Here is a 25,554-nt window from a genome sequence, read left to right on the forward strand (position 1 = left end):
CGAATTCTCCCAGCTTCCCATAGGAAGCGGATATGATTGGGGTCCCCTTTTTACAAAGAGGGACACCCAGGCTCAGAGAGGTGAAGTCCGCCGCTCGAGGTCCCACAGCTAAGCTTTGAACCGAGTGGGACTTGAGCACAGAGCTCTGAGTGCCTCACCACCATCCCCCCCAGGCGATCCCCGAATGAGTGACTGCCCGTCCTCTATGCTGGGCCTACCTGGGTGGTCTGCATCCCCGGCCCTCGCACCGTGGGAGGTGATGAGCTCGGAAAGCATCACTGACCGTCTGCCTGCCTCCACTCGGAGCGTGAAGCTTGCAGACGAGTGCTTGGTGCAGGCGCGTTGCCCTGCCCACCCCTACCTGCGCCCTGAATTATCATGAGCAAAGGGGGAACCACGCAGAGAGTGCCTCAGCTCATGGGCCCTGCGCGGACAAGGTTCCTACAAGGATTCGGTGAGATGATGTATTCGGCTATTCGTTCAACCAGCAAACAAACACGTATCAGGCTCCTGCTGTATACAAAGCGCTGCTCTAGCTTACCTGCTCCCATGGTGTCACGAGGACGGGAAGGGCACTTTCATTCCTGTCCACCAGGTGGCTGGCTCCGTGCTAGGGCGTTCCGCCTTCATTGGATTCTTGTGACCAGCCTACATGGTATGTTTCGCAGAGAAATTCAGGCTCCCGGGCTCAGGTGGCCCACGTACCACCTAAACAGCATCTCGGGCATCAGGGAAGCTACGCACGCCTCCCGCGGGTGGTACCCTCAGTTAATGGTCCCCGTGCTTTTCTCCTTCCCCCTCCCTGCTGCTCCCAAAGCAAACCTCAGTCCTCGACTCAAGTGCCCTCAAGACCCGGGTGCAGCTCAGCAAGAGAAGCCGCCGCCGGGCTCCCATCTCCCACGCCCTCCGGCGCAGCCGAGTCAGCGAGTCGGAGAGCAGGTCTCCTTTGGAGGACGAGGCTGACAATGCATGGATGTTCAAGGACTCAACGGGTATGCCATGCACCCCTTTCTGCCCAGATACCACGTTGAACAGCAGGATGGATTTGGGTTAGACACTGAGCAGAACTTCCTGCCCTTATCAGTTGTAGGACATTAGAACACAGTTACAGAGGAAACTGTGCTCTCTTACTCTACAGACCTTATTAGAAACCAGGTGAAAAAGGCTTTTGTCAGGATGACCTATGAATTTGGGGTTGCACAGGTTGCAAAGGACAGAGGCACAACTTAATAGGATTTTATGTTTCTGCCTTTACCGTTATTAAATTTACTCAGACTTCTTTCCATTTGTTTGCTGGTCTGAGCCCAGATTCCCGAGTTGGAACATCAGTTCTATTTATCATCTGCCATTTTTGTTTCTAATAAATTATTATTACTATTTTTAATGTTTATTATTTATTTTGAGAGAGAGAGACAGAGTGTGAGCAGGGGAGAGGCAGAGAGAGAAGGAGACACAGAATCCAAAGCAGGCTCCAGGCTCTGAGCTGCCAGCACAGAGCCCAACGCGGGGCTCGAACCCACGAATCGTGAGATCATGACCTGAGCCGAAGTCAGACGCTTAACTGACTGAGCCACCCAGGCACCCCTGTAGCAAGTTATTTAAGGCTACACATCTTCCTCTGAGGACTTCTTTGGTTGAGTCCTGTGAATTGAATCTTAAGGAGCCAACAGGAATTAGCCAGGGAAGGGTATTCCAGACAAAACTATCAATGGGATCAAAGGGGCAGGTGTGTAGAAAGAACATCTGTGTGTGTGTCACGGGCCTAAGTGGTTTGGGGCTGCTCAAGCCGGGAATAGCGGGGATCATGCCAGAGAGGTGGGCAGAGGCCAGCTTATGGACAGTCGTGATTCCTTGCTAAGGAGTTCGACTTTGTGGCTGGGGAGCCATGGAGGCGCATGAAGAAGCAAAATCTCTTCTTATAATGGAAACCATAGCAGGTGACACCCCCCTCCCCCCCCACTCTACACATACACAGCAGTTAGTCCCACACACGCCATTGCAGGGCCTTCGTCCTCTTGGGGTTCACCCATGGCCAACAGTGGGGTGTAAGACCTCTCTGCACACTTTCCTGGGTTTTCTGAGCCAAACTCCACCGAGCTGCCTGGAGCAAATAAAAACCAATGTGGGAGGGGCACCTGGGGGACTCAGTCCATTAAGCATCCGACTCTTGAGTTCAGCTCAGACCCTGATCTCACGGTTCAGTCCATGAGATCAAGCCCTGCATCAGGCTCTGTGCTGATGGTGCAGAACAAGCTTGGGATTCTCTCTTTCCCTCTCTCTCTCTGCCCCTCCCCGACTCATGTACACACACACACACACACTCTCTCTCTCTCTCTCTCTCAAAATAAATTAACATTAACAAAAAACCCAACAACAGTGTGGGGACAGAAGCACACCAGTACCCCCAGCTGGAACATGGCAGCATCCTTCTGGTTCCCAGCAGCCTTGAGGAGCCAGCCTGGGGCTGGGGAGGCCTGGGGGTATGCCTTCTGAGCCCACCCCAGCTCCCTGCATGGCCTGGGGGATCCAGAGCAGCAGACCTTGCCTGGTTCTCCCCCAGCCCCTCCCCGCACTCCTCACTGCTTCCAAGCCCGTGCCAGGGCCCCCCTGGAAGGCTAAAGCCCCTTGCTCCTAACTCCTGGAGGAGTGGGGACAAACAGTCCACACCCCCCAGAGTGTCTCCTACGAGGCTGGAGCATGGCCATGCAGTTAAGTCCCTGAAAAGGGGGCTTGGGCTAAAGGAAGCAGCTCCCTGGTCCAGCTCTGAGCGGGCCTCCCACAAGACACACGAAGCCCCCAACCCCGTCTTTTAAGAGCGCGGGCCGCACGCATTGCTGGCTGAAAGCATTTCTGTGTCCTTTTCTCCACCAAAGACTTCCTTCTCTCTCCCTGCCTTGGAAGGAGCTGGGAGCCTGGAGGTGGGTCTGACTGTCCCTTCTCCCAGGAGAGCACCCATCATACTGTATTGCCACTGATAAGGCACCTGAGTTTGTCCTCGTCTGTAAGCTGGGCCAGCGATCCATTCCGTACAGGGCCGGTATGAGGACCGCGTGAGGGACAGTGTGCGGGGGGCCTGCTGGCCGCCAGTGACCTCGTGCTCTTTTCTTTGCAACAGAAGAGAAATCTCCCAGGAGGGAAGAGTCCGATGAGGAGGAGAAGCCACACAGGGCCGAGAGGACCCCCACCGGCCATCCCCAGAGGATGCCCGTGTTTCCAGGCATGGACCCGGCCGTGCTAAAGGTACCACGCTTCACACCCGGAACGACCCTCAACCATGGCAGCGCAGAGAACGGGTCCCGTGTCTCTTTCCCTCCCTCCCTCCTTCTCTGCCTTTCTTCCCTCCCTCCCTTCCTTCCTTCCTCTCCATTTTCCAAACCGTTTGACTCACAAGAAGTCGCGAAAATAGTACAGGGCGTTGCCCTGCGTGCCTCGCCCGGCTTCCCCCGGTGATGCCTCACGTGACCACAGTCCGAGTCATTTGTCGCAAGAACAAGAAGCCAGTAGACGGCAGATGCATGCTGGTGCCTGTGGTTGATTTTATAGGCCTTCAACATGGCAATGTCTTAGTTTTTTGGCTTTATTGTCCAGCATTGGAGCAAATGCTATCTTACAGGGCAGCGTAACATAGCAGGTGGTGAAAGGCTCCGGGCTCCCAGGTGGACGTGTGCGTTAACTCCCGAGGCCAGTCCTTGGGTCCCTGGACACAGCTCAGATCCACTGCGCCCTGTGAAAACGAGGCCCTTGCAGTCCATTTGCTTTGGTTAGCATGAGTTCCTTGAGCCCGGTGGCAGCCACACCTGCTGGGGTCACTGCTGGCCACAGGCGACGCTTGGTCGTCAGTTACCATCAAGGGAGGCCAGCAGGCTCATTCTGGAAGGAGCCCTGGAGTTGGGGGTGGGGGTGGGGGTGGGCAGACCCGGGTGAATGCCAGCTCTTGAAAACTGTGACTCTGGGCGAACTGCTCGAGCTCTGACCTTTTGGCAACTCCTCTGTGAAATGGGGAAGCGGGCTACTGTGTGTCACGTCAGGCCTGGTGGAGCCCAAACGGGGGGCGTCCTGTGCACAGAGCCGTGAGGCGGACGGTAGTGAGGGGGGCCGTCCCAGAGCTGCCTCAGAGACAGCTGTCACCTGCCACTGTCCCAGCCCCGGTAGCCCCGAGGTTCGGAACTCTGTGCCCACCGTACTGTCGCCCCGTCCCCAGCCAGGCCCTCCAAAAATGGGTGAAAATGCACCCTGCTTTTTTCCTGCGGGAATCCGATGGTGAAAAACCTCATTTTATTCATGTGGACACAGGACCAAGGAGCTTGGCAGAGCTGAACGTCCTCTGCAGGATGAGGCCATTACCTCCATGGCCGGGTTCTCGGGAAGTTAAAGGAGACAGAACGTCCTGACCTGAGAACATGCAAATGGTGACTTTTCCATCAAAGACAACATGATTGTGTGGGGTTTTGATGGTGGTCCTTTGATCCTAGTGGTCAAGGGTGGCTGCATGGACCACAGGCCTGGCCTCCAGTTTCTCTTAGCCTCCGAGGTCAGGCTGTGTTTCCTGCCTGGGTCCAGTTCAGGTGCTGGGGGGCCCTGTTGTCACCATGCAGCGATGATGCCATCAGATGGGACCCTTTCCCAGACCAGAGGCAGTTACAGACTCGGCTCTCTTCTCTCCCCAGGCTCAGCTGCACAAGAGGCCAGAGGCAGACAGTCCCGGCGAGACCCCAGGCTGGACCCCCCAGCCCAAGACCCCCAAGTCCCCCTTCCAACTGGGCAGTCGTGTGTTGCCCTCCAGCATGGAGAAGGACGACAGGTGAGGGGTCCTGCAGATGAGGCCCCCCCCAGCCCCAGACTCAGGATGCACTTCTGGGGGGTGCTTAAAGCAGAACACAAAGAGAGTTTCAACTGTTTTCTCCCTTTAGAAGCAGAACTTTGATCACTGGAACTCTCAGCAGCCTGATGTCTAAAAACACACTGAGGTGGGGCACCTGGGTGGCTCGGTCGGTTAAGCGTCCAACTCTTGGTTTCAGCTCAGGTCATGATCTCACGGTTCGTGGGTTTGAGCCCCACGTCGGGCTCTGCGCTGACCGCTCAGAGCCTGCTGTGCATTCTCTCTCTCCCTCTCTCTCTGCCCCTCCTCCACTCGCTGTCTCTCTCTCGCTCTCTCAAAAGTAAATAAATAAAAATAAAAACACACGGAGGTGGGGGTAGAGGACCAGGAATCAAGGCAGCTGGCCTCACTCTTTTCCTCCTCTCTCCACGTCCCCCATGGAGGTCCAAGGCTCTGTTGTGGAAAGACTACTGAGCTAGTCCAGCCTTCTCCAGACCGATGGGGAAACGGAGGCATCCTCCCTCCTCTTACCCTCCAGGGAAGGGCCTTCGTCTCAGGAGAATCAGGGAGACCCTGGAAGATGGATGGTAGGGCACAGCCAGGCTGAGCAAGACAGCTTAATTCAGCTGCCCTGCATCGAGTCACTGCCCCCATCCCAGGCTGGGCCAGCACGACACAGAGACGAGCCCAGCACGGCACCTGCCCCCTCCCCCACCCAGGGGGCTCCCAGACCAGGCGCTTCAGCAGCTGGGGGTGGAGGTTACAGAGCACGCTCTAAGGGCACTCAGGTCACACACATCACACAACCGGGCTTCATCCCAGAGGTGAGGCTTGAGAGCTGTGTGGCCTGGGAGAGTCCCTGGGCCTCTCTGAACCTCAGTCTCCTCATCTGCAAAATGGGTTGACTCAACCCCCCTGACCTTCCAGGGCGGTCATGAGGATGAACTGGGGAAGTGTGTGCGGAGCCCTTCTGCACTGGCTCAGGAAAGGATAGTGGGATTCTCGTCACGAGTTAGCACATAAAAGTTAGGGGTTGTTCCTGCTAGGACTGTAATGTCGTAAGTGCTGTGAGAGAGCAGGGGTTGGCAAGCTGTAGTCCACGGGCTGAATTCCGCCCACGGTCTCTTTTTGCAAATAAAGCTTTATTGGCACACAGCCACACCTATTCCTCTGTGTATTGTCCACGGCTGCTCTCCTGTTACAGGCTGCAGGGCTGACTAGTCATAACACACACCTCCTGACCCACAAAGTCAAAACGACTTAACTCTCTGGCTCTCTATCGGACCCCCGTGCTAGAGGAAGGACTCATAACCCAGACTTGGAGAAGGAAAGTGCAGGAAAAGGCTTCCAAGAGAAGAGGTAGCCTGAGCCGAGTCACGATGGACAAAGAGATGGCAGTGTGAGGGGGGCCCCAGGCTGAAGGCACAGCACGTGCAAAGGCCTCGAGGCACGATATTACGGGGAGCTGCGGGCAATGCCTATTATTAGAGCACAGGGTGGGCTGTGGGAAGCAAAAGACAAGAGGTTGAGAGAGAAACAGGCCACAGCTGAGAGGGTGCCTCTCATGCCCTGGGGACACGAGAATCGCTCTGGAGTCAGCAGAAGGTTCTGGCATTTCTCTGGGGCTGGAGGAGCCCCCAGACCAGACCAGGGTCTCAGAGGCAGCTCTGGAGGCCGGGTCTTGTGCCTCCGCCATCAGGCAAGGCTTGCCTGGGGTAGCCCAGAGCCCTGTCTGCCCAGGGGACCTCTCCTTCCTCGTAGACCCCCATCCCTCTTTCTGGGTCACCCAGTTCCCCGAGCCCTCTGGGGCCATGGGGTCAGGGACTCTCCCTGAGAACAGCGTAGATCGGGTCTTGTGAGTACTTGTGTTTGAATTATAAAAGTAGTGTATATGCCCACCATAGAAATTTTGGAAAATATAAAAAGAATATAACACAGAAAACAAAATCACCCATGATTCGCGCCTCCCCCGCAAGACCACCAGTGTGATGCTGGGGTCTCTCTCCTTCCATTTGAATGTAATTTTAAATGTAACTGAGATTACGTGTGTGTACGTAGCTCATTTTCCCGTTAACGTGTTTCATGTGACCGTTTTCCCAAGGCCATTAGACAATCTTCATAAAAACGATCTTTTTCTTGAATAAAATTTCAAACAATGATGACTTTATTGTTTTGTTAAAATGGTACGTTCTCATTACAAGCAGTTCGGAGAACACAGCAAAGTCCGTGAAGAAAGTAAAAAATAAAATACTCTGAAGTGTCACCATTGAGACGGTAGCTGCTCAAATGTATTCACTTAGATGTTTCAACCTGTGCACTTGTGGTTTGAGTACTTTTCTGGGTGTGTGTTCTTAAAAAAAATTAAAACAAATCTTGATCTCTTCCAAACAATCATTTGTTACCATTTGGTAAACATAAGGCATCTATCTGTGTCATACGGGCGACATATTAATCAGTGTCTTCCAAAGAAATAGAACCAGTTGGATGTATATATACACATGCACACACAGAGTAGGAAGAGACAGGGGGAGAGAGGGAGAGGAAGAGGGCGGGGGATGGGAAAGGGAGACAGCAAGGGAGAGAGAGGGGGAAAGAGAAGGAGGGAGAGGGAGAGGGAGAGAGATTGATACTTATTTTAAGGAGCTGGCTCACACGATTGTGGATGCTGGCAACTTCCAAATCCATAGGGCAGGCCAGTAGGCTAGAGACTCAGGGAAGAACCAGTGTTGTAGTTTGAGTCCCCAAAGCAGTCTGTTATCAGAATTGTGGGGAGCTCAGTCTTTGTCTATTAAGGTCTTCAACTGATTGGATGAGGCCCACCCATAACATGGAGAGTAATCTGCTTTACTCAAGGTCTACTGATTTTTTTTTAATACTAATTTCTTTTTTTTTAATTTTTTTTTTACATTTATTTATTTTTGAGAAACAGAGGGACACAAAATGTGAGCGGGGGAGGGGCAGAGAGAGGAGACACAGAATCCAAAGCAGGCTCCAGGCTCTGAGCAAGCGGTCAGCACAGAGCCCGATGTGGAGCTCGAACCCACGAACTGTGAGATAGATCATGACCTGAGTCGAAGTCAGACGCTCAACCGACTGAGCCACCCAGGCATCCATCCCAATACTAATTTCTTTTTAGAAAATACCTTCACAGAACCATCTAGAATAATGTTTAATCAAATACCTAGGTATTGTGGCCTAGCCAAGTTGGCACATACAAATAACCATCATGGGCATTTCCATGGGTGGAGAGATAGAAGGATGGAGGCACGCCTGGGTGACAAATGGATTGATGGATGGAAATAATTCTGTGTCAAATGACTTCACAGCTGCAGGTTATTTCATAGAATGGTCATACCACGATTTATTTAATGTTCCTCGTTGTTGGGCACTTTGATTCCCGTTTCTTGCTCATCAGTCACGTTAACACGGGCACCTTTCCTACCTGCGAATGCCCAGCTCAGCAGGGCCTCGGCACAGAGGGTTCGGAGTCTGGTACCGCATAGCCCTGCCTGCAGGGAGTCCTCAGTCTGGCTCACGCTTGACTCTCACTGGCTTTGTGGTTTCAGGTCGGAAGAGCCCTCTCCCCAGTGGTTAAAGGAGCTGAAATCAAAGAAGAGGCAAAGCCTGTATGAGAACCAAGCTTGAGCAGGTATGAAGGGGCACAATGGGGGAACGTGGACAGAGCCTGCAGTCTGCAGAGTCAGGAACCTAGGCCAGAAGGCAAAGGGTTGGAGACTTTTGGACCCTAGGAGAGAAAAGGGGAAATGGGTGCGGGTGTGCCAGGCTCGTATAAAGAGGGCTGTGGTGACCTGTTTCCTCTTAGGGGAAAAAACCCAGGTGGACAGCCTAGGGGAAGAGCCAGATAAACCTGGGCTCTGGGCTCATGCACTTGGCTAGCTCTTCTCACTGCATCTCAAAATGCTTTCATAAAGTGGAATGGTGAGACATCAGAGATTAGCTTAATCCAAAATGTCCCCAGTTTTTGCATTCATATACAGCCTGCATAATTAAAAATTAATTTGGAAAAAAAAAGATTAAAAAAGTCAGATGATTCAATATGCCCCAGTGCAGGTCCCAAATGACTTCAGATCTCGAACTTCAGTTTCCCCATCTGTAAAATGGGCTAATCGCGTCCATGTTGCCAAGTGGTCCCCAGGGCTCAGTAAAGATGCACTAAAGTGCCGGTGGTTAGTCCTAGGGGTAGGAGCGTGTGGTTCATGCTCCCTAAAAGTCTGCCCTGACATGAGTAGCACAGGAGACCCGCCAGCCCCTTACCCACCAACCTCAAATCCAGAAGACACCGACAACGAAGCGTTTTCATGACCTACTTAGAGGCAAACCTGACCTGCATGGATGTCTTTACATTACACTGCAGGTGTGATAGGGGCTTTGCATAATATATATGTATGTTACATAATACATATATGCATGTATATACGTTTGTATAATAAACGTCCCCCCCGCAATTCTAAATTCCCATCTAAATCTGTGCTCAGTTTTAGATAAGGAATCAGAGCCCGTGTTTATTTTGTGTTTAGGGCTATACATGTGATATCTCAGTTAAACTCATAGAAATCCATATGAGGAAACTGAGGCTGGAACCCTGACCTGACCCTAAATTTCACATTTGTTCCACTGCATCTGACCACCGGCCACCTTTCTCACCCCACTCCTCCAAAAAACAAAACGAAACAAAACAAAACTCCAAACTCATCTTTCCTAACCTATGGCTTGTGGGGATGGCCGTCTTGGAGAATACCCAGGAAAGGTTTTAAGGCTTAATGGCAGAGACACATAGGGTCACATGTTCCCCTTGCTGACGTCAGGACTGTCTCTTCCTCTCCAGACAGGGGACACTGCCACGTCTAATGAACAGAAGCCTTAACTGTCAGAACCCGAAGACGAGGCCACGCTGCTGCCATTCGTTCCTGCACATGGTTACCTGCCTGGGCCCTTGCAGTTGGGTGGAGAACACCGGCTGGGGCCTCCTGGCCCTCCGCAGGCTCACCCCGGATCAGGGCGGCAAGACCCACCCTCCTCAAGCAGTTGCACGTCTCCCCCAGACAGCACTTCAGGCTGAGAACGAAGCCAGGCTGCCCAGAATTGTCCATGTTGGTGGTTTTGTGTTTTCCATAAAAATGTGCATTTCTACCCACTTTTAGACACCACTCCAGGAACATGGGTTTGAGGCTGGACCATCTCCCTGGGTTCTGGAAAAACACCTGTATTGTGAAAGCACTTCGTCCTCCAACCCCAGGGCAGGTCTCTTTCAAGAGCATATTTCCAAGGAAGAAGAAACCATCCATTTCCTGCTGTAACTGTGGTCCACGGCAGTGTTACAGGGTTGGGGTTTTGATTGCTTTTTTGGCAAGTTCTGTCTCCCTCCCTCTCAAAGAATCAGCAGTTCCAATTTTTTAAACACACACGTCTTTGCAGTGTATTAATCCTTTCAGCGGGGCTGTGTGCACAGTTGACCTGTCTCATTATACGTCTTTTTTGTTTGCTTTAGAAGGCGTTAAAGCAATAATTCAGCCAATTTTCTTTGAAATTAGATATGTACATATGTTTTTTTATGTTAAAGAGCAGAAGGAAAGATATGTGAAGAGTTTGCTTGACATATTCGATCATCTCAGGTTATCTCATCCCTACCCGATGCTTTTAAAACAAATTCTAATTGTCACCCTTGTATACCAATCTTCTTGGTTCCTTTCCATCTGAGCTCTGATTTCTATGGAGTGACCTTTGTCCCTTGGCCTCAAATGTTCATAAATTGCAGCCCAAATGGCAGTGCCTTTTCACTCAAAGATCAGACCTGCCCTGAGAATCTTTATCTCCAGTCGTTTTTGAACATCACCCGCAGTGCCGGCATGGAAGAACCTTTCCAAATAGATAGGTCTTTGAACAAATGCATGAATGGGGGGTTCTTTTTTTTTTTCTCTTCACCTCTTCCTTCTACCACTCCTCCGTCCCCCACCAACTCCACCTGACCAAGTGCTTATTTTAGGTCCAAACGCAGGAAGTGAGGGTCTTGCTGAAACTCTTCTCTGGACGAAAGTGCTGGATGCTAGGTGACAAAGTATAAGGTTCACCTTGCCTCTTTTTTTTTTTTTTTTTTTTTCTTGATAGCACTAAGCTCACTCCCAGGAATCTCCAGGACCTCTGGGGATCGTCTTTCTTTTTGGAGATTCTCAACACCAGCCTCCTCTACCTCTGAAACCCAAGGCTCCCGCAAACATCCCAGATATGCTTGACTGGCCACCTGCCATGCCTGCAGTCGCCATAAACTTTGTGCCAACCTTGCCTGGGCTGTTCACAGGGCACCCTGTGACCGCTGAGGGGTGCCAGAGCTGAGTTTCCTAAGGCTATATATGGAAGGCTATATATGGGGATTGAGCACATGTACGCCCACCCCCTGACTTCCCAAGATGTGAAAATCTTTCTTGATAAATCCATTATTTGCAAAGGGTGTCAAAACATACCATACCATCCTTCCCCCTGGCCATGTCTCCAGGGGTCTCCATTTGTCTCCCCATCTCTTCTTCCTCCCTCACCCTTTACCATCTCTTCCTTCTCTTGGGGGGTGGTTGTGGGGGGTGAAGAGCAATCCTGTTTCTTCAGGTTAAGCCAAACATCTGGGCCCCGGAGGGCAGTTGTGGTTCAGCACCACGGACAGGGGCAGAAGCCCCCCCCCCCCCCCCCCCCCCCCCCCCCCGCCCGCCAGTCCTTTTGGCTGAACTTTGGCTACTGATGGGCAGTTGTTGAACCATGTTACCCACCCAACCTTTTGCATCTGGACGCCTCATTGCATCTGTGTCTAGAGGTTTGGCCCTGCTTGGTAATAACTTGAATTCCTTTCATTCCCCAAGTTAGTGGTCAATCAGTTCTCTGGGGCATTGGGTGGGATGCATCTAGGAACTGCTGCTTTGTGTGATTTTCCTTTTTCCTTTCCCCTTTCACTTTCCCTTTCCTTTCCTTTTTTAAAAAAAATTTTTTTAGATCCACTTAATGTTTTAGAACAGTTTTGATGCAATGGCTTTCCAGGTCAATAGATCCCCTTTAAAGACACTCCGCATGTTCTGACCCTGACTCTTCCTGGCTCCTGCCTTTCTTTCCTTCAGGCGGGAAGGGTCCCTTGATGCTTTGGACAGTAGGAATTTACCTGCTCAGTTCAATGAGAATACTGATACCATGAAGAACTTTCCAAGGTTCGGTTCTGTTTTAGCGCAGTATATCCAACAGGAAAGAAGAACACTTGAACGTGAGATTAATCTGGAGATCTTTTGCCTATCCTCCCACACCTTGATTGGAAATAAGAATCCATTTAATTCCTTCGTGATTAGGATGTACAAAGTCCGCCCCCCTTGAAAGTGACTAGAGCAGCCTCACCTCTCCACTGTACAAACGACCATCACAGGGGGTCAGGAGCCACCGTCTCTCTGCAGGCTCCCCATGAGCTCTGGATCCCACTATGACCAGCGCAATGATGTTAGAAGTGGCTGATGCTTTGGAACTTTTGCAAATAGCTGGGCACGTGTGTCATTGGTTTTCTCCTCTTTCTAAACTGAGTGAGCTCTGGCATTAAGTGGACAGCTGTATGCTAGTTTCTTGAGTTTGCCTGGACCACCTTTGGATATCTGTGTCTTCTAAAACTAACTTAATATGCCTTAACCATTTGTATGCAATCAAGTCACCTGCCCTCATCCAACCGCCTTCCTGGGGGCCTTTGGCTCTCCTTAAATGAGAGCCTTATACTGAACACAAAACCCTATGTACGCACAGTCTCTCCCTCTGTCTACACACACACACACACACACACACACACACACCCTTTGCATGTCAGCATTTTGATGGCTGGTCTTTTGATCGAGTCTGTGTGTTTCTCCCCTCCAGTGGGTCCCCTTCTTCATGGTCTTTTGCCTAATGAAACAGAGGCCTTTGGCTTGTGAAATCCCATGGTGAGACCTCAAAAATCAGTGTTGTGGGGAATTCCTTGGTGCCATCAGACAAATTCTTGTGAACTCAAAGGCTTGCGTTGTTTCGATGTTGGGGGTTTTGAATGACACTGACCTGACAGCCTCAGGTTGTCCAGGATTCAGGAAAAGGACAATGAGATGGGGAGTTTTTCCAGGGGGACAAGCCATCTGTTGTGAGACAAATGTGTTTCCCTTTATGTGTCCTGGGAAGTGAGGCCAACTCTAGGCATTGCTAAGGAGCGAGAATAGAAACAGGCACAGGTCTGAGGTCCCAGAGTCTAGGGGCTGTGCAAGGTATTGGGGGGAAACCCTTGATGTGCTTTCCCCACAGGAGAGCTCAGCTGCTCCCACCCGGTGCTGTGAACTGCCTCATCCATTTATGCTTGTACATGTCTTTGTCACAACACCCCCAGATTGCCCCAGGAGCTAGGCATAATCACAAAGCTGAAAACCCACAGGCACATGGCCAGATCGCCTCCCAAACTAAACACTTTCTCACAGGTGACTCGGGCCTGCACAGAAGACAGTGTCCCTCCCAAGGAGAATGCTAGCAGGCCTGCCTCTCCCTCATCAGTTTCTGTTTCTTCCCCCTCAATCCTTGTGTTTCCCCCTGCCCCATAATCCTGTCCCTTAACACAGGAAGCTAGGTTCCTGTCCCTAGAATTTCAGGGTGAGCCCGAGGGGAGAAGTAGAGGCAGGAGAAGATCTCTGTCCATTGGGGGATACCCTCCCCCCCTTAATTCACGCCGTGGCAAAGTCACCACCGTAATGGAGAAACCTACAGCCTCAATTGTGCCTTTCTTCCACCACCATGTATTAAACATGGAAGCAAAACTCCCATGGTACCATGGTTCCGTGGGGTGGGAGGGACGGCACTGACCTCGAGGGAGCCACCTGGAAGAGGTAGGACCCACTCCACATGTGGAAGGGAGTCCACCTTGGGTTACACCCACCTAGGAAGCCATGGTTCCGGGCTCTGCTGTGCTATGAGTCAACCCCACTGGGATTCTGGGCAAGCTGAGGTTCTGGAAATGTAGGGCCACATAGAAAGCCAGTCAGTATGTGAGTGTGACAGGTGTTCGCCAACCTCTGTCCTTTGGTTCCCACCATCCCACCCGTCTAGAATTTGCTTTCTTATGTTTGGATTGATTCCTGTGGGGAGGGGTGCAGAAATCTGGGTTCTGCAGACTCAGCCTCAGGTTCCTGGAGAGCTAACCCTTAAAATCAATCGGCTTCTCCCCGAATCTTCTTAAATAGTCACTGTCCAACCTGGTGCCGGACCATCTCCCTCTATGAATCCAACTGGCCCCTTTTTTTGACAATCTCCAGTGGTGTCACGCCTACAAAAAAATTTTGCTGTTGTCTAAAGAACAATTTGAGCTTTTTACTGGTCTCATTTCACATAGCCTTATACATCCTGTAAATAGGGGGCTCAAAAATAATATATTGTGTTATGGAAGATAATTTTGTACTGTGCTGTTTCCTAAATCATACTAATATCCTAGAAACGATGTACTTCCCCGATGGATCTGATCCTCAAAACACTTTGTAAGATGGAGGGAGTGGAAATATATATAAATCCGCTATATATTTTCCTAGCCTTTCTTCTGGGTCCCTTCCTGAGATATTTGAGTCACGGTAGGAAAGAAACTCCAGTCCTGTGTATAGGTAAGTTAAACCTGCCTGCTGGTGTTCTTGCAATTGCCTTATGAATTCATAAGCTCTAGGGGTTCTGAACAGAAGGTGGACGACAGGTACTTTATCCAATCCCAGAAAGAGTCTCTAATCGCGTGACTGAGAATTCATCTAGAAAAACCTATATTTTTAACGTTAAAACAAATGGGGGCTTCCTGGACCTCACAGAGTATTGGATATCTACAAGTGCTTTTATATTTTGTAACTGTAAAGAGGTTTCATACGCACAGAAGAGCAGTTGGGAATCTGGCCAACTGCCATTAAATAGGATGACCTTTGCATGTACAAAGATGTTGCATTCAGACTATGAAAATAGCAAATAAAGCTTCGATGCAAGTTGCACTGGAGAACTCCGTGTGTCAGTGTGCAGATGAATGGACTCTCCCATGCATGCACCAGCTGAGTCGGTCTGTTGTCTGTGCTGAGCTGGGGGCCACCGGCAGGAAGGGGGGGAGCTGAGGTCCTGGGAAAGGGGACCCGTGGGGACAAAGCAGGATTTCCATTCAACGTGGGGTTGAATCCTCGTTCTGCCTCCTCCCGGCTGTGGGAGTGCTGATAGTGGCATTAGCGGGCAAGAGTTTAAGCCAGTGGTCCTCAACTGGGTGGACAGCGGCCCCCAGATGACACCTGGCAAAGACAGGGGACATTCTTGGTTATTACAAAGAGGGACGGGAGGTGCTTCTAGCATCTAATGGGTAGAGGCCAGGGGTGCGGATCAATATCTCACAGGGCACAGGACGGCTCCCCCCACCACCAAGAATTAACTGGCCTCCGATGGCAATAGTCCCGATACTGAGAAACTTTAGGCTGAGGAAACGTGGCATGTGAAAGTGTTGGGCCACACAGCAGGTCCTTTTAGGATCCAGAGATCCTAAAGGATCGGATGGGAGGAAGTCACACCAGATCCCCCTTAGACCTTCCCCCCTAGATCCCTAGCAGGTGGTGACTGCATCCCAAGTTAAGGGGGCAAAACCAGCTCTGGGTCCCACGATGGCCAGCAGGAAGTAGTCCCTTGGTTTGAACTGCCCAGAAGGATCCTCCACGGACAGAAGCAGGAAAGCCCCAGTCTGAGTGTTTTGCTTCATGATCTCTCCGTGGCTGTCCATTTGCAGATGTGGCTCTGACCTCCAGCAGCGCCCCCGAGGTCACCTGCTTCCAGAGGCCAGCTGCAGCTGCCACCCAGCATTCCATCACCATCTCCAGAGACGCGGGGTCACTGGGCTCTAGGCTAACGAGGATTTTAGCCAAAAATGACAAAACCAACCCCTGTTTCCTAACAATTCACTCCTTGGCCCTCTCCTCATTTTAGTCTCCCAACCATCATTAATCATACTTTAAAAATGTATGGGCCTAGGGTTTTGGTTTGGGTTTGTTTTTGGCTTCTGTTTTTCTCTTTGGGTTTTGTTTCATTTTTTTGTTTGTTTGTTTTGGGGGGGCTTTTTTGGGGGTCATAAATAAGGTAACAATCATGACTGCCTTTATTTCTATTGAGGCTAAGATCTGGGCCCTGGGTCAAGCCAGCCTCTCCACCTCTCTGCTGTGTGCTTCCGGGTAAGTGACTTCACGTCTCTGAACTTAGTTTCTGAATCATCTATAAAATGGGGATCATAATTCCTTCCCTAAAGAGGTTTGGGGGGGGGTGCACCTGGGGGGCTCAGTTGGTTAAGCATCTGACTCTTGATTTCGGCTCAGGTCATGATCCCAGGGCTGTGGGATCAAGCCCCATATCGGGCTCTGTGTCAAGCAGGGAACCTGCTTAAGATTCTCTCTCTCCCTCTGCCCCTCTCCTCTACCCCTCTCTCAAAGAAGGAAGGAAGGAAAGAAAGAAGGAAGGAAGGAAAGAAGGAAGGAAGGAAGGAAGGGAGGAAGGAAAGAAGGAAGGAAGGGAGGAAGGAAGGAAGAAAAGAAGGAGGGAAGGGAGGGAGGAAGGAAAGAAGGAAGGAAGGAAGGAAGGAAGAAAGCAGGCAGGCTGGGTGAAGATAAAACATAATGTTCATGAAGTTGGCACATAGCCTTGCACATAGTAGATCTTCAATAAATGGTAGCTGTTAGCCATACATGCCTCTATATGGAGAAAATAAATCTTTGTTGGGTCTGTTACAGCATCCCGTGGACACCCAATTTGGGGGTTGTGTTTAGGATAACCTGACTTAAAATTTAGGCCGTAATGACACATGGGAAAATTGATTCCGGGGCCCCTTGCTTTAAGAACTGGTATCATTCTAAAAATGTCACTTAGCGGATTAGGAAGGTGGTGGCTCCAGGAAACCAAAGAAAGGGAGTTGGGGGGCACTGGAGAGCTTTACACCCCGATGCCCGCCCGTCGGCGCTGTCAGGCTTCCAACAAAGCTGATGAGGTCCGTCTGCCCCCAGGAAGCCATCAGGGGCCATGGCGGAGGACACAGGCACTGGGGCCTCCCTGGGCCCACTATTGGAGTGAAATGGCCCGAACGGAATCGGGTGGACGGGGCGCTGCCTCAGCAGGCTGGGATGTGCTGGGCTGTCGAAAAGCGCCCATAAATAGGACGCTCCGAGCAAAGGCAGACTGAGTCTGCAGACGGTGCTGGCCCCTCTGTTCTTCCTGAGGCTACAGCAGCAGGTTCATTCTGGGATGGGCAGGGGAGGGGAGGCGAGAGCTGCCCCGGCAGGCCCAGACCTTTGGGGATCTCCCTGGGGCATGCACGGCTGGCCCCAGCACAAACCGGGGATTCACTTAAAGGCTGGAGCCAAGAGGGAGGAGCCGATCCAGCCACCAAGCCCAACTGATATCAGAGGGAGGTGGCCAGGGAAGAGTCCCCGGGCATGTGCTTAGGCTTCCTCCTAAGCGCAGCTGAGGAAGGGGGGTGAACAAATTGGGGGCTGCCAAGGACCCTGAGGGTCCTCCCTGAGCTGGGCCAGGCCCTGTGACCTGCTGAGGCCAGGCATAGACAGGACAAGCATCCTGTAGGATATGCATCCCTGGGCCTGTGTCCAGAGCATATGGGCTCTGCAGCTGCACCCGCCAGCAGTGGGGGCGCTGGGGCCATGGTGGGGGGCACTCAGGTGCGGGGTGTAGATGTGTGTGCCTTGTGGACCACTACGGACGTCTGAGATGGGCACGGTGTGTGTATGTGTGTGTGTGTGTGTGTGTGTGTGTGAGAGAAAGAGGTGGGGGGGGGCCGTCGTGTACAGTGAGTGTCATGTGACTGTGTACAAGGACCACGGGAGCTTATGTGTGTGCAAGTTGCGTGCATGTGTGTGTGCTGATAAACTGGAGAACAGTCCCCTGTGTGTGTCGCGGGACAATCATGAGAATCCTCCCACGTGACTACTGTGGGGCCTGTGTGTTGTGTCACGGTCCCCACAGGGATGCAGGGAACAGTCTGTCTGTGTCTGTGTCTTTAAGTGGCTGGTACACAGTAAGTGCTCCATAAATGCATATGGAATAAATCACCAAACGTCTGGAAACTGGGCCAGAGCAGGTGTCCCGGGATCTGGTCCTGCATCGTGCATTCTCTGGATATCTCTCTGTCTGTCTGTCTGCCCGTCTCCCACCAGTCTGTAGTCTGCCGTTCATCCGGGTTACCCAGCCCCGGGCCAGGCACCGAGCAGGTGCTCCTGGAATCTTTGGTGAACAGAGTAACGAATGAACAGAAGACCGTAGCCCAGAGCATGGAGGTGGGAGAGATCCCTGTAGAGAAACCCGGCGGAAGCCCACCCTCTGGCCAGGGTCCGGAGGTGGTGTGCCTACACAGAGCTTGAAGAACCCTGTTTTGGGGAGTAGTTGGGGAGGGGGAAGGGGGACGCGCTTCGGGGCCAGGCCCAGTCCTGTGACCCATGACAGGTGCTCAGTGAATGTTTGTCGAATGACTGAATGACCCAGTGCAGTGAGTCACGACCACGTCCCCCAAACCAGCAAAAGGTTCTGTAGCTCATCTTCGACCTCAATCTCATCCGTACCTCGTTCGTCCCGGTGCACCCCGTGACTCATTTTCCTTTGCTTGGAGCCAGACGCGTTCCTGGCGAGATGGCGGAACAGCATGGCGCACCCGAGCAAGCTGCAGCGGGCAAGAGCCACGGCGGCCTTGGGGGCAGCTACAAGGTACGGGGTGGGAAGGGGTCCCAGCAGCTCCGGGCCTGGGGCTGCTCTTGGGCCTCAGGGTCAGCTTCCCCAGCAGGCAGCCGGCCTCCAGAAAGAGAAACCCCTGCCAGCCATCGGGGGCCAGAAAGACACTCCCTTCACGCCTTTACTGCACCCTCTCTCCTGTGTCCTCATCTGGAGAATGGAACTGGACACACGCAGCCTGTCTCAGTGGGGCACAGAGGCCCAGGGGTTTCAGGAGACATGGCTCGGTCTCTCCTGCCTGACCTCAGTCCAGTTCTCTGGCTCCTCTGGGCCTCAACAGCCCCATCTGGAAAATGGAACAATGCTCGCTGTCTTGGCCCCCTGAGCCGGCGCTAGAGCTAAATGTAAAGGCCATTGCCCTGGCCAGCTAAGGAGAATTCCGACGGCTGGAATTTGTTGGCTCTCCCCTCTCTGAGCCTCCCTGGGGGCTTTAACCTGAGATGGGGTTGGAGGATAGGTTGACTAAAGGGATAACTGTGGGTGGGGGCAGTTCTGAGGATGTGCTGGTGGCTTTCATTTTTTTTTTTTTTTTAATGTTCATTCATTTTTGAGAGAGACAGAGCATGAACGGGGGAGGGTCAGAGAGAGAGGAAGACACAGAATCCGAAGCAGGCTTCCAGGCTCCGAGCTGTCAGCACGGAGCCCGATGCGGGACTCGAACTCATGAACCGTGAGATCATGACCCGAGCCGAAGCCAGACGCTTAACCCACTGAGCCACCCAGGTGCCCTGTGCTGGTGGCTTTAAAGAGAGCGGAAGAGAAGAAAAGAGGCCTTCCTCCTCTTGGGATTGGGGGGACCACAGGGTTGGTCTAGGGACTTCTAAAGGCCTTTGCAAAGCCGCAGAGGCAGTGCCCGCTTGGAAGGCAGATGCCACCACAGGCCCTTCCTGGCTCCGTGGGCCTCGTCCATAGCAGCGTGCAGGAGAAAAGAGCCAGCCGACTTACCGAATCCTGGTTCCTCTGCCTAACTTGCTGTGCAGCCCAGGACAAGTGACGTACCCTTTCTGAGCCTTCTATAAAATGACCAGAACAGATGTAACTCAGGGGCCTTCTGCAAAGACAGCTTGTGTTTCTAGGTGGATAAGAGAGGCAAAACCTTCCTCTTCCTTTGCAGTCTCTTCCTCTCTGGGCGTGGGACAGGTGAAGGTCAACTCAGACGTTGCGAGCTGCTGTTTCCCTTCGTTGGCACAGGGAAATTTCACGTTAAGGGAAATACAGATTTCTGGCCTCTCTTGAAAAGTTTAAAACGGGGCCCACATTCCCTCCTAACCATAAGCGGCTTCATTTCCTTCCCCTGGGTCATTTCACCCTGTTAGTTTGGGGTCAGAGAGTAGCTGCAATCCTGGTTTGAGATTCCTGGAGACATTCCCGCGTGTGGCCACGAGGGGGCAGTGCAAGCCTGCAGTCGATGCTGGATCCCAGCGCGTCCAAGGCAGAGCAGATGGAACGGAGGGATGGTCCTCCTGGCCCTGCCCCAAGGAGGACCCTGCAGAGGGAGGGGATAAAGGGGTGGCCCTGGGAGCTCCACGCCGCTGGGATGCTCAGGATGCTGCCCTTTCAGGTGATCGTATACGAAATGGAGAACTTCCAGGGCAAGCGGTGCGAGCTCTCGGCTGAGTGCCCCAACCTGACGGAGAGCCTGCTGGAGAAGGTGGGCTCCATCCAAGTGGAGTCTGGGCCGTGAGTACCTGGGCCCCCAGCCCCCTCCTCACAGCCCCGAGCCTTCCGGGGGTCAGGAGGTCCGGGTTCCAGGTCTAGGTCTGCTGTGGGGTCTTAGGCGACTCCCTTCCCATCTCTGGCCTCAGTTTTCCCATCTGTCAAATGGGGATAACACTGGCACGTGCTTCAGAGACAGTGTCTGTGAAAATGAATGGAAACGTGCATATAAATAACAATATAATAACAATAATAATGAGGAAGAGGTGGAGAAAGGAGAGGAATTATCTTTGGATTACCTACTAGGTGCCAGGCATTGTGCTAAGAAGTTTCCTGAGCACCTACACAAAGGCTGCACATAAAACAGATTCTTTACACTATTTCCCAGGATGGTTTTCTGGCTCAGTCTCAGCGGCCAGTATGTTCCGGGAGCTCCTTTCATACCTGGACCAGGGATCAGTGGTAGGGCTGGAGGGAGGGCTCAAGGTCAAAGGTCAGCAGCTTTGGGGGCCCTTCCCTCAGGAGACGCGGGTCCAGGCCGGTTTCCTCCTACAGGTGGCTGGCGTTCGAACGCAGGGCCTTCCGTGGCGAACAGTTTGTCCTGGAGAAGGGGGATTACCCTCGCTGGGACGCCTGGTCCAACAGCCACCACAGCGACAGCCTCCTGTCCCTCCGGCCCCTGCAAATCGTGAGTACAGCTCCTGCCCATTTGGGGGAGCTCCTAGAAGCAGGACCGGCTGGGAGCTGGGTCAGGCAGGCTCACTGTGCAAGCTTAGCTGGGGGCCAGGCTGGTACGGACCTGGCTGGGGAAGGGCCGTCTTCATTTCTGACCTAAAAGGTTGTGCGGGCTGAGAAGCAGCTGGCTATGGTCCAGTGGCCACTGGCCTGGGGACTGGGACACCAGGATTCACATCTTGACTTCGCCAGCACAGCACTGACACTTCCCTCTGTAACCCTGTTAAAATCAGGAGCCACACGGTCCAGTCCCAGACCAGCATTGTCCTTAAAGCAACGCATCCCGGAAAGTAACTTCAGAAAGTAATTGCAAAGCAGCTCGGGTTCTCCACCTGCCTTCCTCAGACACCTGGAAGGGACTTGATCCACAGCGACACTCTTAAATGTTGCTCTGCCCCCCCCCCCCCGCTCCACCCACCCTCCGTGGCTGCTCCAGCCCTTTCTTCTTGTCACAGTCACTGATGCTACAGTGGGAAGAAAGCTAAGAAGACCACAGTCAGAACGTGGTTTAGTCAAGAGGGAATCCTCCTGCGTTACTGATTTTTATCTCCTTCCGGCCTTTCTGTGCCTCGGTTTCCCTAGCTGCTAAATGATGGGAGTTTTAATAGGAGCCCCAAGGCCCACTCTCGGCTTCATGGCTCCCTGGCTCTAAGATTCCCAAGGAGGCTGGCTCTGGAGGAACCTCCCTAGCCTCCCGTCCCTCCTGCAGGCATCTCCTGAATCACCTCCCTCCCTCGGGCAGGGGGCGCTCGGGAGTAGGCGTTATTCTGTTGTGACTGGATTCTTTCCCACGTCTCAGAAGCCCTGTTCTGAGCGTGGGAGGGGCCGCCGGCTCACCACGTGATCTCGCCCCCAGGATGGCCCGGATCACAAGCTGCACCTGTTTGAGAACCCAGCTTTCAGCGGCCGCAAGATGGAGATAGTGGATGACGACGTGCCCAGCCTCTGGGCGCATGGCTTCCAGGACCGCGTGGCGAGCATCCGGGCCATCAACGGGACGTAAGGGACCCAACCCCCCACTCCTGCCCTGCCCCGCCCTCTGGCTTTAAATAGAATCTCTGTTCACTGTGTTTCCTACACAGAGGACGCTCCCTGCCTCTCCAGGCATGGCGGGGGGGTGGGGGGGGGGCCCATGATGGGAATGGCTAATTGTTCACCCTCCATAACCATTAGATATCCAGGAAGCTTTGACTTGTAGGAAGTTTTATCTTTATTTTTTAATCAAGTGAAATCTGTTGCTCTTACCTGTCCCTATCTAGGTCTTCACTCCTTTGCCAAACCTCCCCAGGCCCTTGAACTGATCCTCAGGGGCATTTTTGTTTGTTTGTTTGTTTCCTTTCACAGTCCTTGCCCTTCTTACCCGGGTGAGAAGTGACATAGTGGTTCTCTAGATATGACGTGAATAGTATACAGGAGAGTGCGTAGTACATCACCTCCCTCCTTCTAGGCTTATCTCTGTTAATGCAATCTTAGAATCATTTTCCCTTTGTCAGTGACTACATCTCTGTGGGCTTGGGATCTGGGGTTGAGCCTTAAAAGGTGCCACTCCTCCCTGATAGTAATTTATTCAACAACTTTGTGCTGAGCATTTCTATGTGTAGAATATGGGGGCAACAAGAATTACACAGCCTCTGCCCTCAAGAATTTTAGTCTGCTGGGGAGACAGACAAGGAGACAGGTGTTCACAATTTATTGTGACCAGGATTGCGATGGGAGACTCACAGGGGCTCTCTGATTCAGCCTGGGGACATCAGCAAGGGCTTTCCTGGAGGAGGAGACATAGAAATCGAGACGTAAAGATGAATGAAAGGGGAGAGGGATATGGATGAGGCAAGGAAGAGTGTTCCAGGTGTAAGGAAAAGCATGTGTAAGGGTTCAGAGACACTCCGTTTCAAGGAAAGTAGTATGAGAGAGGTTGGAGTATGGGGTGTGGAGAAGGCATGTTGAGATGTTTGGTGAAGGACCTGTGAGCAGGGTAGGGAGTTTGAATTCATCCGGAGGGCACTGGGGAGCCAGGGAGGAATTTAGGCAGGCAGAGAGCGTGGTCAGATGCCGGCTTTCAAAGCCTCGGTCTGGCTGGAGGCAGGAGGCTGACTGTCCTTACCGCAACCTTGGTACCCGGCAGGTGGGTTGGCTACGAGTTCCCCGGCTACCGTGGGCGCCAATATGTGTTCGAGCGGGGTGAGTACCGCCACTGGAACGAGTGGGACGCCAACCAGCCGCAGCTGCAGTCTGTGCGCCGCATCCGGGACCAGAAGTGGCACAAGCGGGGCTGCTTCCTCAGCAGCTGAAGGGCACCCAGGCCCCAGTGGCCCAGACCCGCCCTGGGGGGCAGCAGAGGCAAGAAGAGGAGGCTCCAGGGCCAGGGTGATGGTCTGCCTGTCCCCCCTTCCCCGGAATCTACTCAATAAAGCCTGGGGCCGGTCCCCCACCTGCCATGTTCCTCTGCGTCACTTCTTGAGGGGGCTGGGGCTTTAGGGTTCTGAGAGTCCCCAAGGTCTGCTGTGAGCTGGGCTCACCCCCAGGCTCTAGTCCTTTTAGACAAAGTCACATGCACAACTTGCACTGATCTTGTGTCTGTTTTCCTGTCTGTGTTTCCATCTGTCAGTCAGTCCGTCTGTCCATCCATCCGTCCATCCATCCATCCATCCGTCCTATTCATCCATCCTTCCTTCAATCTACCCCTCTTTCTATCCATCTTTCCATCCATTCATCCATCAGTTCTTTCCATCCATTCTCCCATTGATCCATCATCTTACCTCTCTCCCATCCATCCATCCATCCATCCACTCATCATCCATCTACTTACCCATTTATTTATCTGTCCCATTTATTTATGGATCTGTAGATCCATCCATCCATCCATCCATCCATCCATCCATCCATTTATCCATCCATCTGTCCATCCATCCATCCATCCATTTATCCATCCATCCATCCATCCATCCATCTATTCATCCATCCATCCATCCATCCATCCATTTATCCATCCATCTGTCCATCCATCCGTCCATCCATCCGTCCATCCATCCATCCATCCATTTATCCATCCATCTGTCCATCCATCCATCCGTCCATCCATTCATCTATTCATCCATCCATCCATCCATTTATCCATCCATCTGTCCATCCATCCGTCCATCCATCCATCCATCCATCCATTTATCCATCCATCCATCCATCCATCCATCCATCCAACTATCCATCCATCCATCCATCCTATTCATCCATCCTTCCTCCAATCTACCCCTCTTTCTATCCGTCTTTCCATCCATTCATCCATCAGTTCTTTCCATCCATTCTCCCATTGATCTATCCATCCTACCTCTCTCCCATCCATCCATCCATCCATCATCCATCCATCCATCCATCCTTGCATCCACCCTTCCTTTATCCCATCCATCCATTTATCCATCATGTCCCCCTTCATCTCTCTATCTGCCATGTCTGTTTTCATTAATTTATTCAGCAAATGCCAGCCCTGTCCAAGGCCTGAGGACACAGCAGGGAACAAAACAAAGTCCCTCCCTCATGGGGTTCACTTTCGAGGAGAGAGACAGTGGGCCTCTTATTTATTTACATAGATAAACAAGTAGATTTCAAATATAATGTTAGGAGTTAGCAAATGCTATAGACAAGGAAGTGCAATATTATGATAGGAGGTAATGAGTGGGGTCAGAGAACTCTGCTCTGAGGAGGTGACACTGGAGTTGAGACTTGAATAAACCATGAGAACATTCTAGGCAGAGAAATAATGGGTGTGAAGGTCCCAAGCAGGAGTGTGACTGGGTGATAGAGACATGGCAAAGACATGGCCAGTAGGTCTGGAAAGGAGTAAGCAGTAGAGAGGGGGAGTGGTCAGAGAGGGTGTGGGGCCAGGGCAGTTAGGGCTGCACAGACTCTTCTCTGAGGGAGGTGGGAGCCATGGAGAGTCTGAGCGAGGCAAGACACGATTTAACAGGATCACTCTGGCTGTGGCACAGAGTGTAGACCATGGGGCCAAGGGGGGACCCAGGGACACCAGCCGGGACGCCCCTGGCTGAGCTCTGGTGGTGTGGCCTCCCTGACTCTGTCTTTTCCCTGCATCGGCAGCCCTGTGAACCTCCCAGAGGTCTCCTGAGAACCTATCCCACCTCCTACCTGTCACTGCTTGGAGCCTCAGTGCCTTCATCTGGCCAGAGGGGGGTGCTGTGGCAGTGCCGGGGATCCATGGGCATCTCTGGCCCCAGTGAGAAGAGAAGGGAGTGTCCCCTCTGCCAGTCAGGTGACAGCTGGCTTCCTGCAGTCCCGGGGACCCGCCCTGGACCTTCCCACCTCCATGAGCCAGCCCTGCATGTCTCCCTGACTTTGTTCCCCCGTTGTGCCCAGAGCCCCTCCCAGCCACCTGCGGCCTGCCCATGGCTGATGCAGCTGGTATGTGGGAGGACTGAGGGGGCCTCAGGGAAGGCGCTGAAAAGAATACAGCAATTGTCACTTACCTCTGCTTGCATGTTTAAAAAACATATGCACAGCCGAGAAATCACCTTGAATTGTTTTTTACTTTGGTGTGCAGGGGAGAGCTGGGTGGGGCG

At 52.4% G+C, this 25,554-nt stretch overlaps 2 protein-coding genes across 2 annotated transcripts in view; both read left to right on the forward strand.

The window, feature by feature from the left end:
- The window catches only part of KIAA1671 (KIAA1671 ortholog), a 148,310-nt gene extending 133,473 nt beyond the window's left edge, over window positions 1–14,837 (forward strand). The window contains 5 exon segments of the mRNA XM_049620626.1: window positions 818–992; window positions 3,116–3,240; window positions 4,668–4,801; window positions 8,386–8,468; window positions 9,666–14,837. Coding sequence (XP_049476583.1) covers window positions 818–992; window positions 3,116–3,240; window positions 4,668–4,801; window positions 8,386–8,464 — 513 coding nt within the window. The 3' untranslated portion in view covers window positions 8,465–8,468; window positions 9,666–14,837.
- A 3,656-nt stretch (window positions 14,838–18,493) lies between these two features.
- On the forward strand, window positions 18,494–23,349 carry CRYBB3 (crystallin beta B3). Its single transcript, XM_049620630.1, has 5 exons — window positions 18,494–18,568; window positions 20,154–20,272; window positions 20,804–20,936; window positions 21,840–21,982; window positions 23,109–23,349. The coding sequence occupies exons 1-5, from the start codon at window positions 18,494–18,496 to the stop codon at window positions 23,272–23,274; spliced, it is 636 nt and encodes a 211-aa protein (XP_049476587.1). The 3' UTR covers window positions 23,275–23,349.
- Window positions 23,350–25,554: the final 2,205 nt, after the last annotated feature.

The sequence above is a fragment of the Panthera uncia genome, assembly GCF_023721935.1.
Source record: "Panthera uncia isolate 11264 chromosome D3 unlocalized genomic scaffold, Puncia_PCG_1.0 HiC_scaffold_8, whole genome shotgun sequence".
Taxonomy (NCBI): domain Eukaryota; kingdom Metazoa; phylum Chordata; class Mammalia; order Carnivora; family Felidae; genus Panthera; species Panthera uncia.